This window comes from Rhipicephalus microplus, chromosome X (genome assembly GCF_043290135.1).
Source record: "Rhipicephalus microplus isolate Deutch F79 chromosome X, USDA_Rmic, whole genome shotgun sequence".
Classification (NCBI taxonomy): domain Eukaryota; kingdom Metazoa; phylum Arthropoda; class Arachnida; order Ixodida; family Ixodidae; genus Rhipicephalus; species Rhipicephalus microplus.
In genome coordinates, this window is record NC_134710.1 from 144,170,145 (window position 1) to 144,187,545 (window position 17,401).

The window sequence follows — 17,401 nt, forward strand, 5'->3', positions numbered from 1 at the left end:
GGAATTGTGCAAGCTCGACTACGAAGAATCAGCATTATCTATATCATTAATGCATCCATATGTGTTGAATGTGTTTTAATCTGACAAATACATTTATATCAAATCGTGTTACGTGACAATTTTACTAAAAATTTGCACAAACGTTGGTAATGGAAATTCGAATTACGCACGCTGGGTTCACAGTTCAATGGTGGTGCCTTACTGGCGGCGTCATCGTGAAGGTGACCGCTATTGTTTCATTGGTTTGCTGTGAAGACAGCACATTGCTCCATTTGAGTACTTCATACTCCCAACGCAGAAGGCCTCGTTGTAAGTCCGAATCGAACCGAAGTGTTTGTTCCTTGTTGATTTGCATCTATTTTGAATCTTCGCTCACGAACAACGTTGATTTTTTGTGCACAACCAGCGACGCCAACGATGACACCGCAACTTCCGCTAAACGAGCTCTTTAACGCTGTCGCGTTAATATAACAGAAGTTAGTTTTGCCTTGTTAGCAACTTAAGCGCTTGCATAAAAATTTGCCTACCTTAAACTTAAAAACAAACAGCCAACCCACTATTCCAGCTCTTACAAGCTGGAATTCGAAACTTGAATTCGGGAGAATTCATATAGAGCATTGGTCTCAAACAAGTGGTGCGCTTGGGGCATGCGCCCCACGGTCGTTTTTCTAGCGGCTTAAATAAATATTAACTTAAGTGATTTAAGTCAGAAAATCCTGATAGTATTATAAGAGACACCATGGATGAAGGCTGGGGCAATTGCGACCACATAGGGTTCTTAAAGTGCACCTAAGCACCTAAATGTAAGTACATGGGCCTCGAGAATTTTCACTTCCACTAAAAATGCGGCCTCCGTAGCTGCAATTTGATCCCGTTACCAGGGGGCCAGCATTAGAACTCTATATCCACTACACCAAAGCGCGGCCCATGGTTTCACGAGGAATAAAATACTTGCAACTTTATGAAACTGTACTCGTATAATTTATTTGCCTATTGCGGTTATTAACATTTTCTTTGGGTAAACTACACGTAGGCGACTGGTCTCAAGAATTTTTTATAATTTCGTGTAGCATCAGAAGAGATAATCAGAAACAGAACCACAGGAAACATTCATTATTATAATTGGCGCACAAAGTTAAGTCATTACACTTTTCTTGAAACGTGATGCTCAATTCCCGTCATAAATGAAACAGATTTCAGATACGGGAAATGATATATTCTATAAAACCGGAGAACGTATACCACACGCTATGCAACAGCCGCAGTCGTGGATCGGGCTCCTTGCCTCGCGGCGACGAGCTTTCGTTTTCGACAGCCGCCTCCACTCCAGAAATTTAGGCGTATGACCTCCTTGGCCAAAAGGGAAAAAGCCGCTGCGATATCGCGGCTGGTCAGAAAGGTAGACGACGAAGTGGCACGTTCGCACACATTACATTCATGATGTGTTCGGACCACATGGAAAGCGTGGACGTGGCACTCGAGCCGGTCTTCGTAGTGAAGTCCGTTATGCCCACAACACTGAAACCAGTTGGCGCTATGGCACCCGTGTTGCCAAAGAAAAACACGGTCAGCGGCTCCTCTTCCTCTATGCCGGCGCTCACTCCTCCGCAAGTGCCTGGTGCTGGTGTTCACTTGCGCCAAGGTGGGCTCCTACTCGGCTTTGCCATCGCTGCAAGTTACTGCTGCTGTTGTTCGACTTGCGCCAAGGTGTGCTCCTATTCAGCCTTGCCAGTGCTGCAAGTTGCTGCTGCTGGTGTTCGTCTTGCGCCAAGGTGTGCCCCTACTCGGCCTTGCCAGTGCTGCAAGTTGCTGCTGCTGGTATTCGTCTTGCACCAAGGTGTGCTCCTACTCGGCCTAGCCATCGCTGCAGGACACATCTTCAATGCTTCGACATGGTGCACCGTGGCTGCGACGTCTTCTTCTTTCACATGCGGTACGCACTTGCAAGGTGGACTTAATAGCGAGTTCGCGGACCTTGCGTCGCCATAGCTCTCGTTCAGGTACTCGTCACCCTGCCAGTGTGGCACGCTGTTGAATAACCTCGACATATCTTTCGTGTCTGACAGCCTGAGCTGCAGTCGTTATCGGTAGTGGTGTTGGTCTTGCAGTACGATTGTGTAGTGGTCCATCTGATCGGCGGGTTCGAGCTCTATGGCGGCACCTCTTTCGGTATGTCACTGATGATGGCGTCTATGGAAGTACATCGGTGCCGTGACATCGCCAGAGCATTGTGACTGGAGATTTCGTTGGCTTACCTGCATCCGTCTTCACAACATTAGCAGAGATTCATGATCAGCAAAAAGGAGCAGAGACACCAAGGACCTGTTTGGGATGTTTCCTGATCGCCGTGCTAAACGCAGAGTACGTTGCCCACGGAACTTACATTTATAATTTAATCTAAGCGTTTTCTATTAGGTCTATTTAAATAAAGTTATTTCCTCTGCAGAGGCGTCCAAGTGTTCCAGTCCACATATAACAGTGCCATAGTCAAATATAATCATCAAATGTCACATGTCCTTGACGCACTACATGAAGGGTGACGCTTCGAATACGGAGCTCGAACAGCTAACAATTGCTGTCTAAACTAGCGTTGTTTCAGGCGTAGTACGTATTGTATACATTTATGAGCTCTAGCCAATTTGGTTAGTCGTGAGAATGTGATATTTTGTAACTGAAATATTAGTGGTTGAATCAAATCATTTCACATTTAATTAAATCCGGGACAGGGGATTGTACCTCTCCAGTTAAAGTACTGAATTTCTTGTTTTTATTTAAAGTTTCATTTCAATAAATTTATTCTATCTGCGCACTTTTTCCACTGTTTTTGAAATGGCAAGATGCCACCATACTGGAATATGCTTCAAGGTCAAATGCCTGTAGCGGACGAAGAACGAGAATGATACTCTTTTATTGAAACATGAAAAGAAACTGTTCTTGTTGTTCTTGTTCTTGTTCACCTATTGATCATGGTGCATACCCTTTGTGGGGGATTGGCCAAGAATTGAGTGGTTTTATAAATTATGGTTCAGATTTAAAATAATGGAGATATAATAGAAATATTACCGATAAGCTAGGAAAGTGTGATGCTTGATTTAATGCATACAATTATTTGAATAAACAAATTTAGTCTTAGAATAGAGCAGTATATAATCTGATTTTTATAGGTACATAATTTTGTAGACATATTAGGATAATGAAACAGATTAATTAGTCAACCTATTAGTTTCATCAATATAGTCCCGGACGGCTACGCATGCTGTCGCATTAGATAACCCAGAAATGGAAGCTCCAAAAGACAAAATGACTGGCACAGATAAGTCCATACCAATATCTCGTAAAGTTATTTCTAAAGGAGTTTTTGGTAATGTGATAAACCGCCTGCAGGTCAAAAAGAAATGATATATTGTTTCCAGTTCATAACAGAATGCGTACAGTAGTGAAGGTGCCTGAGCAGACCTTTGTTTAGAGAACTTCAGATTTGATACCCAGCAACGCAGCCTTGCGATGGCTACTTCTTGTTTACGAGTGCAACAAAAAGTCTCTTTGCCAGGGATATAATAAATGGCAATATTCGGTAGAGTTTGTTAGTGCTGTACCTCTAAAGACTTCCATAAGCGTACGTCTGCGGAATCAAGCAGCAGTCACATAAGGGGATGATGGACAGTGCGCTAATCCATGACTTGACTAAGGAATCAGTGATTTTATTTAGAAATTAGCCTTTATGCTCAGGCTCTCAAACTAATCGGACGTTTTTCAAACGTGCAGGCACTAGTGCATGGAACGCCTTTGTACTTGATCATCAGCACTAACAGATAGTGTCGCAAAGAGAGGTAGAGAATCTCTTATTATGACAGTTGTTGTAACTGCTGTATCTAACTTGCGTAAGGCGAGCACTACTGCCAGAATATAAGCCACAAAAACGGGTATGAAATTGGGCAGTTGAAGGGATTAAAACCAATCGAAAATCGAGGTCAAAATACCAACCCCTGACTTTTCGTCACATTGCGATGCTTCTGTAGCAACAATAAGGTCTGTTGTAATACTGCGCAGGCGATCTTGTAGTAAACCATGCAAAGCATTTTGGGGAAGTAATTTGGCGTTATTAGAAAAAATATCGTCTGATTGAATTTTCACAGGGTATGACGTATCACGATTCAGCATGATGTCGCATATACGTCCGTTTAGAGGCTCCAGGAAATTTTTTACAAATATAATTTGTGGGTTGTGAAATCCCAGCAATCTAGCACCGAAACATGATTCTTGGATATGGTGGCGAATAAATGCCGTTTCTGAATGTCGTAATGGTGATTCATAAACTCTTAAGAATGTCTGAACAGTAAGAAGGCGAATTCAATAAGAAAGAGGAGGGACCCTCGATTCGAGATACAACACAATGTTAGCAACTGTTTTAGGCAGGTCAGGGCATAAGCGCAACGATTATCTTTCTAGAAGAACTAGAGACCGTAACTTGTAAGCTGGATATGCAGAGAAAAGTACACAACCAAATTCCAAAATAGTACGAACGCATATGCGATATACCATTGCCAGTGTGTCTCTTCTCATACCTATGCGGTAGTTGTTAGCCTACGTAATATTGCAATGGCCCGCACACCTTTTCCGGCGATGTATTCGATATGATGTCGCCAATTAAGCGATGTGTGATAAATTACTCCAAGGTATTTAACAGATTCTACCTGTGGCATATCCTCATGATGGTAAGACAGAGATGTGCACAGGGTATTGCAGCGGGAAAACAAGGAGGGCGCATTTACTCGGAATAAGTAGAAAGCAGTTGCCATTGAGCCATCTCTCTAATATATTGAAGTAAGTCTGCAGCTGTTCATATAAGGTCTGAATGTTATCTGCCATTGCGAAAAAAAAAACGCGATATCGTCTGCATAAACATAAGTTGCTATATCCTGTTTACGTGGAATAGGGCTCATTAGTAAATTAATTAGCGCCGGGGAAAGCACTGAGCCTTGCGGCACTCCCCTCGTTTGTGCATATGTAGATGAGGAAAACACATCTTTAAAACAATAAAATTTCCTGTCTGCAAGAAAATTGTGAACCCACGCTACACTGTATGATGGACAATCAAGGTATTCTAATCGATCTATCAGAATACAGTGCTCCACGGTATCATATGCTTTAGCGATGTCTAAGGTAACTAAAGCTACATATTTATTATGTAGCTGAGCTCATTGAAGCCGACTTTCTAAATCAACGGGGACATCCCAAATTGAACAAGCCGCCCTGAACCCAATTTGACAGGAGCTTAGAATTGACTTCACAGTAATAAGTTCATTAATTTTCCGTATAGTGATCATTCTCTCAACCAATTTCACTAAATTTGACGTCAGTTCGATTGGCCTTATGTTATCCAACATGTATGCTTCATTTTCATTTTTAAGCATTAATATATTTTGGCAAGTTTCCATTCTGGAGGTATCTATGCGTTTCCTAACGAATAATTCAATAGTCCTAGCAAAAGATTAGGCGATTCCTGGAGTAAACGTTTTAACATAGAGTTCGTAATTCCATCTAGTATTGGAGCTGTTCACGGTAAGCATAATACTGTCTGACTAAATTCAGCTAAAGAAACTTCTGAAAGCTCATGCGAGTTTACCAGCATGTACCCAATAGCAGAAAGATTAGCAGTGAAGCGGAGTTCGAAACCTTGCGCTATGTCTTCTGGAGAGGTGTTCATTTCTTGCAGCGTCAAGACACATGCCTGCAATGTTAAAGGTGCTGGCTTTACTTTTCTTGTCCGAAGATAAGCGAACAAAGCACGCTTATTTTTTGATTGAGAAAGAAAATCGAAATGTTTACTGTCGTATTCTTCTTTCGCTCTGTTCACTGTACGCCCAAATACGCCAGCAAGGAATTGATAGTCCTTCCAGTTTGTTGGGCTTTGATTATGAAGAAGCTTTTTCCAAGCGGCTTTTCGTCTTCTATAATCACGCGTACACTCATCGTTCTACCAATGAGAGGAGGATCGTTTATTCGATGGATTTGATTGATTGATTTGTGGGTTTCAACGTCCCAAAACCACCATATGATTATGAGAGACGCCGTAGTGGAGGGCTTCGGAAATTTAGACCACCTGGGGTTCTTTAACGTGCACCCAAATCTGAGTACACGGGCCTACAACATTTCCGCTTCCATCGTAAATGCAGCCGCCACAGCCGGGATTTGATCCCGCGACCTGCGGGTCAGCAGCCGAGTACCTTAACCACTGGACCACCGTGGCGGGGCCGTTTATTTGATGGAATAGAAAATTTGGAATTTTTTCTAGATCCCTCCAGCATCGAACCAATCGTAGATTCAATTTCCTTAGTACTGGCATTTCCAAGCTTAGAAATGGCAGAACCATTTCCGAGACACGAGAGGTTGTTATCAATAGTCCATTCCCACAGTCACCTACCACAAGAGTCTGTCCTTATACCCCAAAACAAATGATGTGAATTAAAGTCTCCTGTGAGTACAATTTCCTTTCTACATGCTGCTAAAACACTGCCAAGATAACGCGTACTTTGCACACTGGAGGGGACGTAACAGTTTATAATTGAAACAGGTGGTATCCGGTAAGACACAAGTCTAATGCTAATATTTCACAATGCGAGTCTTACATTCTGAAAAACAATTTCGCCTTATGGCATAATTTACTTGATACAAGGATCATTAAACCACCACCACGTGATTGCCGATCTAATCAAAAAGAACGAAAACCTGCAAGATGGAAATTTTTATCTGGTGTAACCCAAGTTTCTTGGAGAAATATATCAAGAATAAAATATTGCAAAAGTAATGTAAGTTGGTTGAGGCTGAGAATATAGAACGACAGTTCCACTGTAGTACCCTCAACTGACTTAAGGTGTTGGGCGCACTGCAGAGGCGCATGCCGCGCCCTTGTTAGCATCTTTACGTGAAATAGCTGATTCGTTCCGTTTAGTTTTGGACTTTAGATCGGTGAAGATAGGGGATCTGGTTCGATTATTAGTTCGCATATCGAGTTCCACATCCGTTGCAGCACTTGTGCTCGGCTGAGGCGTATGTCGGTTCAAGTGCACCTGTGTTCCTGACTGCTTAGCCTTGTCTGCAGATGCAGAAAGTTCGTCGAACACTACATTGCGTAGCTGAGTGGCATCGCTGGTAATGTCCGATACTGCAGGTTCTGTACTAGTCTGTACTGTTAGCCAAATCTGATTTGAAAGAATTTGCGCCAAACACTCAGAAAGGTTAGATATGAGTTTATCCATTGCCTTACTCACTGCCTTTTCCACAGCAGTTTCGATTGCCTGCGATAGATGTGAGTATATACTGGAAGTGTAGCGCGCCGTAATGCCAGAGTATCCAAAAGCCCTGTCTCTAACTCTGACAATGGCTTCCCTTCGAGAACAGCGGTGGTGGTGAATAACTGCTCGGATTTGAACCTCCTTGGAACGAGTGGAACAGTCAGAGTTGTCGGCGCGCACGCCTCCTCGCGGCTACGTCGACGCTTCGAGTCAGGATGTCAGACAATTGATCACTAAAACCACGCGGCGCGAGGAATTATTCAATTTCTATTGGTGTGTACTCACACGCTCATCCTTTGTGCACATAATGGGCCTTTCCAATTTCATAGGTAATTACTAACAAGAATGACGTTGTAATACATATGTTTCCGTTCGCGTGGCCGGAACTACCCTGCCATTCTTTTGCTTATAGGTGGGTTAGCCAGAAGTCATAAGTTGATAAGAAGGCAGACGATATTTAAGTGGCTGTCAATGCGAATCAGAAAGTTGGAGGACGTTTGAGCTTCGCTTAGAGAGTAGAACACGATGGTGCAATCGGGACCCAGTTTGCATCACATTGTCGATAGCGTCGCATGGCATCTTGGTAGACACCTCAAACGTGCCACGAGGTGGTTGGTTGGTTTAACAGACAATGATGTGAAGTATGTCCTCTATACTTACTTGACAGCATAGTCTGTTAGTTATCATGAATGTTGTGTGTAACAGAAGAAAACTAGCCCTCAGACTTGAACTTCTTTCCTTTAGGTATGGCCACAAGTCATATGCCTTTAAACTGCTGTGTCAAAACTGGCACTTGGAATTGGGAGCTTCGAGAACGTACACTTCTTTTCTATAGCAGCGCTGTGTGACACTCTTTCCTTAAACGTTTGTTCGCGCGCCCACGAGTAAGGTGCACATTCACTCAACGTTTAAAAAAAGTGAAAGCAGTGTATGGCTGATTCATCTTTCAATAATATCACTTATACGGGACATTGTTCTACATTTCATTATGCGATATTTCACGCCTGTGAATTCATACAACGAGACATTTCTTACCTAGAAATATGTGAAAGTATGTCGAGTGTTTAGGTGTTCCAGGTTTTGAATAAAGACGGTACCAACCGATTCTGAACAGATTTGTTACCACTCCCATTTTAGCATGACTGCTAAACTGTGTAAAGAGGGCAGTTGTCCAATACAAATTTTAATAGACTATGTAAATTGTCGGGTTTTTAATAAACCGCGCCGCTCTCAGAACACATGGATACAGTTGACGCGGTCCCAGCGAACCACACAAAGCATTTATTCAACTAGTTTTGCATCGACCATATCATCAGCCGAATCAAAATGCATCACAAGTGATCAACACTTTAAAGCAACCTTACACAATATAACGATACAGTCTATCAACATGACAACAAACAAACAAGGTTACGCGTAGCGGTGCCGCCTCACCACTAGGGGCCCACGGAAAAACGGCCCACGGCCCACGGTCTCGTCCCCACGGTCCCGCCGCGGGGAGGCAACCGTTCGCGCCAGCCGCCACACGCCAAAGAGAGCCGCTTATGTGTCATGTGCCGCCACCCAGACTCACCATGCAGCCGCCACGCTATGATGATGATGACGGTGGTAAACGCTCGAGAGCACAACGCCACTTACCACTCGATGGTCGTGAACCCTAAATGTGGCCTATGCGCGAAACACGTGTGCGCCACGAGGCGCACACGACTCTACAGGGGGTGTTAGCGCCACCACAACTCAACGTTGATTGATTTGTGGGGTTTAACGTCCCAAAACCACTATATGATTATGAGAGACGCCGTAGTGGAGGGCTCCGGAAATTTTGACCACCTGGTGTTCTTTAACGTGCGCCCAAATCTGAGCACACGGGCCTACAACATTTCCGCCTCCATCGGAAATGCAGCCGCCGCAGCCGGGAATCGAGCCCGCGACTTGCGGGTCAGCAGCCGAGTACCTTAGCCACTAGACCACCACGGCGGGGCACAACTCAACGTGACAGTAACGGTACGAATACAACGGTGCTCTGTCAGCACGAAAAGCTAACGGAACACAGACTTTTCAACAAAAGAAAACGCCGGAGGTGCGGAATGGATTCTGGTACTACAGATGTCGGGTTTACGAAATGATGTATTTTAACAGAAATACACTTGTGTTTGCAGCACGTAACTTTATCAGAAGTATGATGTCGCGCCTACAAGGTTGCATGGACAGGCAAACACCACTTGCTAAAAGAATTGTTGTTGCCACCTAAATATACTTTGCTTAATAATTTTGATTGATATGCGAGATTTAACACCCCAAAGCCACCATATAATTATGAGAGACGTTGTAGTGAAGGGCTCCGGAAATTTCGACCGCCTGGGGTTCTTTACGTGCAACCAAATTTGAGCACACGGGCTTACAGCATTTTTGCCTCTATCGAAAATGCAGCCGCCGCAGCTGGGATTCAGATCCCGTGACCTGTGCGTCAGCAGTCGAGTACCTTAGCCACTGTACCCCCGCGGTGGAGCTGCTAATTAACTTCAAAGTACTCAACTTTATGCCCTCATTTCAGTAATGAAGTAAAAGTGTATTATGGTCTGAAGTCACTCCATTCATTAAGCTTATTTTAAAACGATCTTGATTCGGCATATATGTGGTCAAAGTTAACCCTCGTCTAGCGAAAGGTCCGCGTTCTACTATATGAGCGAAGGCGTGGTTATACGCAGACGACGGTATTCTTATTTTATACATAGCTCCGTATCACTGACGCGCCGTAGCCGGGAAGCGTTTTATCAGCAAGATTACTGTATATTAATACAAGGAAAAGGATCCGGTGATCTGGCTTGCCTTCATGTTGATGCGGTACTGCACAACTAAGCACACAAATATAACGCGTTTAAGCAATTGAATTGCACTTGACATGGTTACACCTGTCGTAACAAGATCATTGCTCTGTCTTTAGGCTGCATGACGTGCAGGTCGCTGCGGCTAACACTGGAAAGTATCAGCAATGTCACCAACAAAATAAAGACTTGTAGACTTGGCGTTAATACTGCACGCCACAGTGTAAATTAAATTCCACGTGGCACTTCCAACACTTCTCTTTTACACGGCACTATGTGAAAGGCGAAATACATGTTCCCATTTATATATACATTTTTAATACTTAGATTCATTCGGCAATGCGCGTAGTGACACACTGCTTTGTTCGGCGCAGGCATTGAGGCATGGCGGCAGCAGATGCAGCTGGAGCGCTTCGTGCTGGTCGGCCACAGTCTCGGAGGCTTCTTGTCCGCGTCGTATGCGCTCCGCTACCCACATCGCGTGGCTCACCTAGTACTCGACGATCCCTGGGGCTTCCCGGTGTTCGACCCGCGAAGGTCGGGTGGCAAGCGCATGGGGCCCTGGTTGGCACCGCTGCAACTCTACTGCAACCGCTTCAACGTGCTCTCTGGACTACGAGCGTCTGGTCTCCTCGGTGAGCGCTGTTTCAGCCAGCACACTCATCACGCTGCGCGCACTGTTTTGAATATTGTTTAAGTGGCATGAAGTTAGGCGAGAGCATAGAAGAAGGCAGAGGAGTAAAACCAGGATAATTGTTCGATTGACTTATGTGCGTTCGTAGTAAGATGAAAAGGTACGAAAAATCATCGTAATGGTCATATAGGGTTTTGTTGCATCCTGCCTACGTAGCGTTCATAAATACTGCATTATAAACCAAGAACGAAGCAATTTTTGTAAAAAACTTCTGAACTAAATGTTGCAAAATGTCTAGTCCACGCAGCTTTCGGGATATGCGTCTACATGTATACATGTACACGCATATACACAAGTATACTAACAAGTATACTTGTTAGTGGTTGCATCGTAGCGATGTCCTTCATCAAATATCCATTGCTAACAATATATCCACTTTAAAGGGGCAGACGTCTGCTGTTTTATATATGCGGGATTCCCAGTCATTGGCTAAAAGTTTTTTTTTCAAGAAAATATGCTATACAGCTCCTGTACAAGACTTATATCGATTTGATATATTTTGTAAGTTTTAAGTGACACCTACGTGCCGAATAAGTGTGTCTGCTTGTGCTCTCCTTTCCACGATGACGCAGCAGAACCTTTACCTCATAATTTTTCACTTTCGCAGGGCCATTTATAATGCAAGCAGCACTCAGTGGTGCTCACAGCCTCTTTGGTCGTGTTGTCACGGATCCCACCGCTATTCCCAATTACGTGTACCACTGCAACGTACGAAGACCGACGTAAGTGCGCATACAGGATGTGGGAATGCATATGCCGGAAAGTATAGGAGCACACATGACCCTCTGCTCGCAGTGCTAAAGCCTTTACAACTTTCCAAATTTTTACGCAAGGGGGTGCCGTATTCAAATGCACACCTTCTATAACGTTCAAGTTTGGCAAAATCGCCATCTTCGACTGCGTGTACTCGAACCGGGGCGTGATCTATTGGTGTGGGATTCCTTCTAAAGCCTGTGTTCACTGATTTTTCGTTTGCTTAGACTATTTGTTAGCCATCGTCGTTGCCACTGACCAATTCTTCACTGTCTGAAGCATGCTTTCGCACTGGTGACCCGACAAAGTTGTCGTACCAGAAAACAGGTTGACTACAGTTTATCTATGAGTTTTGCGCCTATACGCATACTAGTTTACGGTGCCTAAACTTGTGAGCAATAAACATAGCAGAATTCTTCATCTCCACAGATATACCTTGTCCTACATTTACCTCGACGATGGTGATAACTAGGTCGAGGACACGTGCGAGTGGCCAAAAATATGGCTACTGAACATCGCCTATATATCATTTAAAATGCGCGGGGTCTTCGCCTGGCGTGCCACTATAAGACACTGGAGCCGCACAACTACCGTATTTACACGCATAATTTGCACCCTCGCATAATTTGCGCACCCCCAATATTTTGCCAGCTTTTCGGAAAGAAAAAATTATTTGCTCGCATATTTCGCACTCCCGGACCCACCCGAGCCAGCTCGCCGGCGCACGCACCTTTGAACCTTTCGATGCATCTTTCGGTGCTTCTGTCAGGCGCGCGCCTCGCCGCGCAGACGAGCGCAGTCAAGCAGGCTGCCAGTGCGAAGTCCCTTCTTCTGAGGGGGGGGGGGGGGGGGGTAAATTAAAAGAAGAGAAAAGTGGGCCCCGTAAGTGTCTCTCAGGGGTAGACACCTTGAGAGTAGCTCGTGAAAGATGGGGATAGAGAAGGAATTAAAAGGATAGGATTAAAAGTTAAAGAGATAAAGAGAGAGGAAGGAGAGAGTGAGGCGCAGGGACAGCGAACGACGGAAGTGAGGAGAAGATTGGAAAGACGGAGATGGTCGCAGGAGTCCGAGGACGGGGCACCACTGGCGAGAGCTCTTGTCGGCGACAGGAGACGGCGTTGGGGTAATCCAGTCGGCCAGAGCTACGCTGTCGTCGTCGTCGGGAACCGGCGTCAAGAGTTGACGTAGGACCAGCCCAGTGGGCCAGAGCTGCACTGTCGTCGGAGATCGCGAGGCCACAACCAGTAGGCACGGAATCTAGCGAGCGAGTTTTTTTCCGAGGTCACCGGAACTGTTCGAGCGTTTGCGGACCGGACTCGCTTGCTGGATTCCGTGCCGACCGGTTGTGCCCTCGCAATCTCCGACGACAGCGTAGCTTTGGCTGACTGGGTTCCTCCTACGCCACCTCCTGACGCCGGTCCCCAACGACGACGTCAGCACAGCTCTGGCCGACTAGACTAGCCCTACGCCATCTCCTGTCGCCGACAAGAGCTCTCGCAAGTGGTGCCCCGTCCTCGGACTCCTGTGACCGTGTTTTTTCCTTTCTCTGCTATCTCTCATATGTCGTCGTTCACTGTCCTAGCGCATCTCTCTCTCTATATATATACCTTTAATCCTATCCTTTTAATCCCTCCTTGCCCCCATCCCTTGTGAGCTACTGTTGAGGTGTCGCACGCTGATGCAGAAAGTTACGGGGCTCACTTTTCTGTTCTTTTCCCTCTTATAACCACAATCTCCCTCTCGAGCGTTTGCGTCCTCCTATCTCCATATCTCGACCACCACGATAATGACGAGAATGCACACTCGCGCCACGGCACGGACGATTTTCTACATCAGAGGCGTTCGAGGGCCTGTCGCGCCAACTGTTTCCTTCATTCTCTGCGTCCGCGCTGCAACGCACGCTTGGTTGATTTCCGAAATGTAGGTTTTGGGATCCAGCTTACGCGTTTTGACGATTCCCTTGTGATGTGCTACAGTAATTTTATATACAGCTAAATTGAAGCTCGCTGTTGTAAATTTTGCCGAAGAAAACGGGAAGCATGCCGCCGCAAAGCACTTCAAGGGGAAGTACTTCAACGTGACGGCCGGCGCGATCGGTATACGCGAGTAATGCGTGCTTGCTAATGCAAGTTTCCTGCCTTTAAAGGAGGCCTTTTCAATTATTTGGGGATGCTTAGTTCTTCCGGTATCGCCGTGTTGTGGGATCTATAGATTCTTCCAGCATTGTCGAAAGAGCTTCAAGAAAATGGGGCATTCGAACACGCTCGATGGAGCCGAGGACGATACGTTTTGGAAAGGTGGTGGCAGCGGCCGCAACGATGATTCCCAATCGGACTTCGCAATCAGTGACTCGGGCTAAACCGCGTGTGGCCAGATCTGACTGGTGAAAGTACGCTCTAATTCCTTCAAAATTAACAAGTATATATGCTTCATTTGTGCTCCAGTTTATTTCTTCTTTTTTAAAGCATATACTGCGCACGTTAGGACCGTGACAAAATATTTCCTTTGCATTCGCGAAATGCCCGCGTAATTTGCGCACCCCCTTCTCGGGGACTCAAAATCGCAAAAAAGTGCGCAAATTATGCGAGTAAATACGGTATATACACGCAGTCTGGCTGGCTGGGTTAGTCGCTTGCACGCAGAGTGAAAGAAAAAGTCATGCTGGTCAGAGATAATGTGGCAACGTCGCGATTCTTGAATAATAAACCCCCCCGTGGGGGGGTTTCCGCAAGGTCCTCATGTGAAGTATTCGGCGAGTACGGGCTGCACATGCGTAGCCAGACGAGGCATAGTTTGCAGCCATGGTGTTGGTGGCAATAAAAGATCAGTTGTAAGTCAGCGCTCTTTGTCTCAACTGTAATTTTGCCTTGTGCGGTTGCGCTGCCCTTTTAAAATGAGTAATATGCACCAACTAGCCCAAAGCAAAATACTTCTCGTGTCAGCTACCGTGTAATAAAAGATATAAATTACGAATCCACAACATTTTTACGACTTATTACGTGAGTCATCACACTCATCTGTGGCTTGCGTACCGTTTTTTTTTGTATCCTGGACGCTACATGGAAATGCTGTTCTCGTCAGTTTTCTTGCCGTCAACAAGGCGTGGCGCTGCCAGCCTGTGGAAGTTCTTCGAATTTACTTAACTCACATACTAATGTCGCAATTCAGGTGACTAAGGTAAACGATGTTGCAACGCGAACACGCCACACTTGCACCGTTCGCGTGGCGTACTGTGTTGCGGGCACACGAGTGCACCGGGAATACATCTCTGCCGCTGCTTGTTCGTTCAACCGTGATGGCCAGATGACTTGCTATGCGAATGCAGTATGGATGAACAAATTTATTTCTCTTAGGCCCTGCGCCGTGCTCCCTACTGGGCTACAGAAATTAGGCGCCTTCTTCCTCTTCTAACCACTACCACCACCACCTATTTTCTCCTTTTTAAAGGAAAGGTGGCAATAGGACAGAGGGTGGTGGGGAGAAACTATTTGAAATAGACCTCCTCTACCGCCTGAGCCCACTCCACGATGGCTTCCAGAATGTCGGGCCTTGAGCTGCGCAAGGCAGCCTCCCACTGCTCCTCACTATAAATTAGGCGTTTCAGGAAAGGGGGAAGAGGGTGTTTAGGGCAGCGCCACTTGATGTGGTTCAAGTCTGCTGTGGAAGAGGCGTAGAATTTACAAGAAGGAGTAGGCTAACAGGAAGGATGAATGCAGTGTGGAGGTAAGGGAAAGTTAAGGTGCGAGTCTGCAGCTGTCGTCGCAGAATTTCGCACCTTCGCGGGGATTGGTTCACGAATGGTGGGAAGATTAAGCGTTTGAATTGATAGTGTGTGGTTAGAACGCTTAACGTCCCGCCACTTATGCGCAATTTCAGTAAATTGTCGGCCATACAGGCGCATATCACACTCACGCAACCATGACCAAAGCAACACAAACACCAAAGGCACAACGCAAAGCACGCTGGCGACACTAAGAGCGTGCCCTGTTTCCCTATATAGCTCGCTGAGTTGAGGGTGCTCCTGTGCAAAAATCTTAAGCCTGCTTTACATGTACGTCAAAACACGTCACTTCAGTACACGAAACGGTGTAAAACGGCACGCTTTTCGGTTGCGAACAAATCACATGATGTTATGGAGAAACTACAATTCGTGATTTTAAGTGGTCACGGCTCATGCGTAACTCCGTGGAATCAGGTGCACAGCCACAGCCGGCGCGTCAGGCCCTGATGCACACTTGTTCAGGCAAGGCGCTCCGCTCGCGATGTTACATTTGTCTTCCAGCCTTCGTGCGGCTGTTAAGGTGAAAGAGCATGTCTAGAAAATTAGCGCTAAAATAAATATTACCCTTATCGCATTTGCTTATTGCAGCGCTGAGTGATTGCATCGGATAATGGTAACCACGAGAGCAAGAACAATGACATGAAGTCAGCGTCCTCAGTTTTTGTTACTGAAAGAACGTGTGAAATTGTCGTATATTCTTCTCCGGCTTGATTTACGGGGCAGCGACAAGGTCAAAACACGAGAAACTCGAAGCATGGGCGTTAGACTGGAACTATTTTAAAGCATTCTTAACGACTTTACACTACCACAAGCTATAGAGTAAACTCAAGTACGTGGTTGTGTGCGCCGACTCTGGTATAAAAACGTTTTTTGGGCGAGTCCCTGTCGGAGCAAGCCTTAGCGCGAGATATATTTCTTCAGTGTGTCTGAGTGTGCTCTATATTTTTTCCGATCTATAGTTCTATCCATTTGCAGCATTGATATCAGCTTCATGTTGGCTCAGGTTTCCGCGTTTATACTGCCGTATACCCTCACATACCTAAACGTCGTAGCGTTGATACGCCGGCTGAATATTTATTCATACCGCACTTGAGTTACCAGGAGTAATGAATTGTCTTGACATCCCCCCCCCCCCCCACATGCACTCTTTCGTAAGAATCCCTTGATATAAATATCTCGTTTGAGAAATCTCTTCTAATAAAAATGTCATTGCTAGATTTCAACCACTGATAAATCGTATATGAATGTACGAGATAAAGATGCGCAGTTACGTATTGCAACGATTATGCAAGATGTTGGCGTTAAAAAAAATACACATGATGGTTGCAAGAGCTGATGGCATGCTAACCTATTCATGAGCATTGGCGTACATAATGGGGGCTGGGGGGTGGGGTCCAGACCTCCCTTTTTTGTTCAACACCTTGCAATGCCCCCCTCTCTTATAGACCATCACACATTTTAGTTATTTGACAGTTAAGTATAGTGCATTCAACTTTTTAAAATTAGAGGTGGATTATTTCTTAGTTTGTACCGGTGTTTATTACCTGTCAGCAATGTCAAACAATGAAAATCACAAAAGCCACTTGACCCGTTGAAAGAACACAGGACAGGAAAATATAGTTACTCGAGTTCAGAGCCATACTCCTTTTTAAAATTGTATTTGAAATCTTGTTTTAACTCCTATGAAAATAAAACAAATACAACCTTAAATAAAAAACATAATGGCCCCTATGGTCTGATTTTTGTCCCCCCCCTTTCTATATTTTTTTTCTTTATTTAAGCCACTGTTCACGAGGCGACTTACTCTGACTCAAACAGTCTCAAATAAAGCGATGATTTTTAGTCTGAGTGAGCCCGAGTGATTAATATTATTTGGATGAGTTTGAGCTTGAGTTAGGCCGGATGAAAAAAATTTTACGGTGTGTGAGTGCGGCTGAGGAAGAGTTTGGTGAGCGCGAGTCCGAGTGAGCCCTGGGGGCAAATTATATTTAACGAGTATGTCTGAGTTAGCTCCACAATATTTGCGGCCTATGTTTCTAGCACACCTTGAAGT

At 45.2% G+C, this 17,401-nt stretch overlaps 1 protein-coding gene across 6 annotated transcripts in view; it reads left to right on the forward strand.

Annotated features, from left to right (window-relative positions):
- Window positions 1-17,401, forward strand: part of LOC119176926 ((Lyso)-N-acylphosphatidylethanolamine lipase) — a 116,505-nt gene that overhangs the window by 90,128 nt on the left and 8,976 nt on the right. For all 6 annotated transcript variants that reach the window (XM_075877932.1, XM_075877933.1, XM_037428266.2 and 3 more), the window contains 2 exons: window positions 10,495-10,755; window positions 11,422-11,536. In XM_075877932.1, coding sequence (XP_075734047.1) covers window positions 10,495-10,755; window positions 11,422-11,536 — 376 coding nt within the window. The remainder of the gene's footprint in view (window positions 1-10,494; window positions 10,756-11,421; window positions 11,537-17,401) is intronic.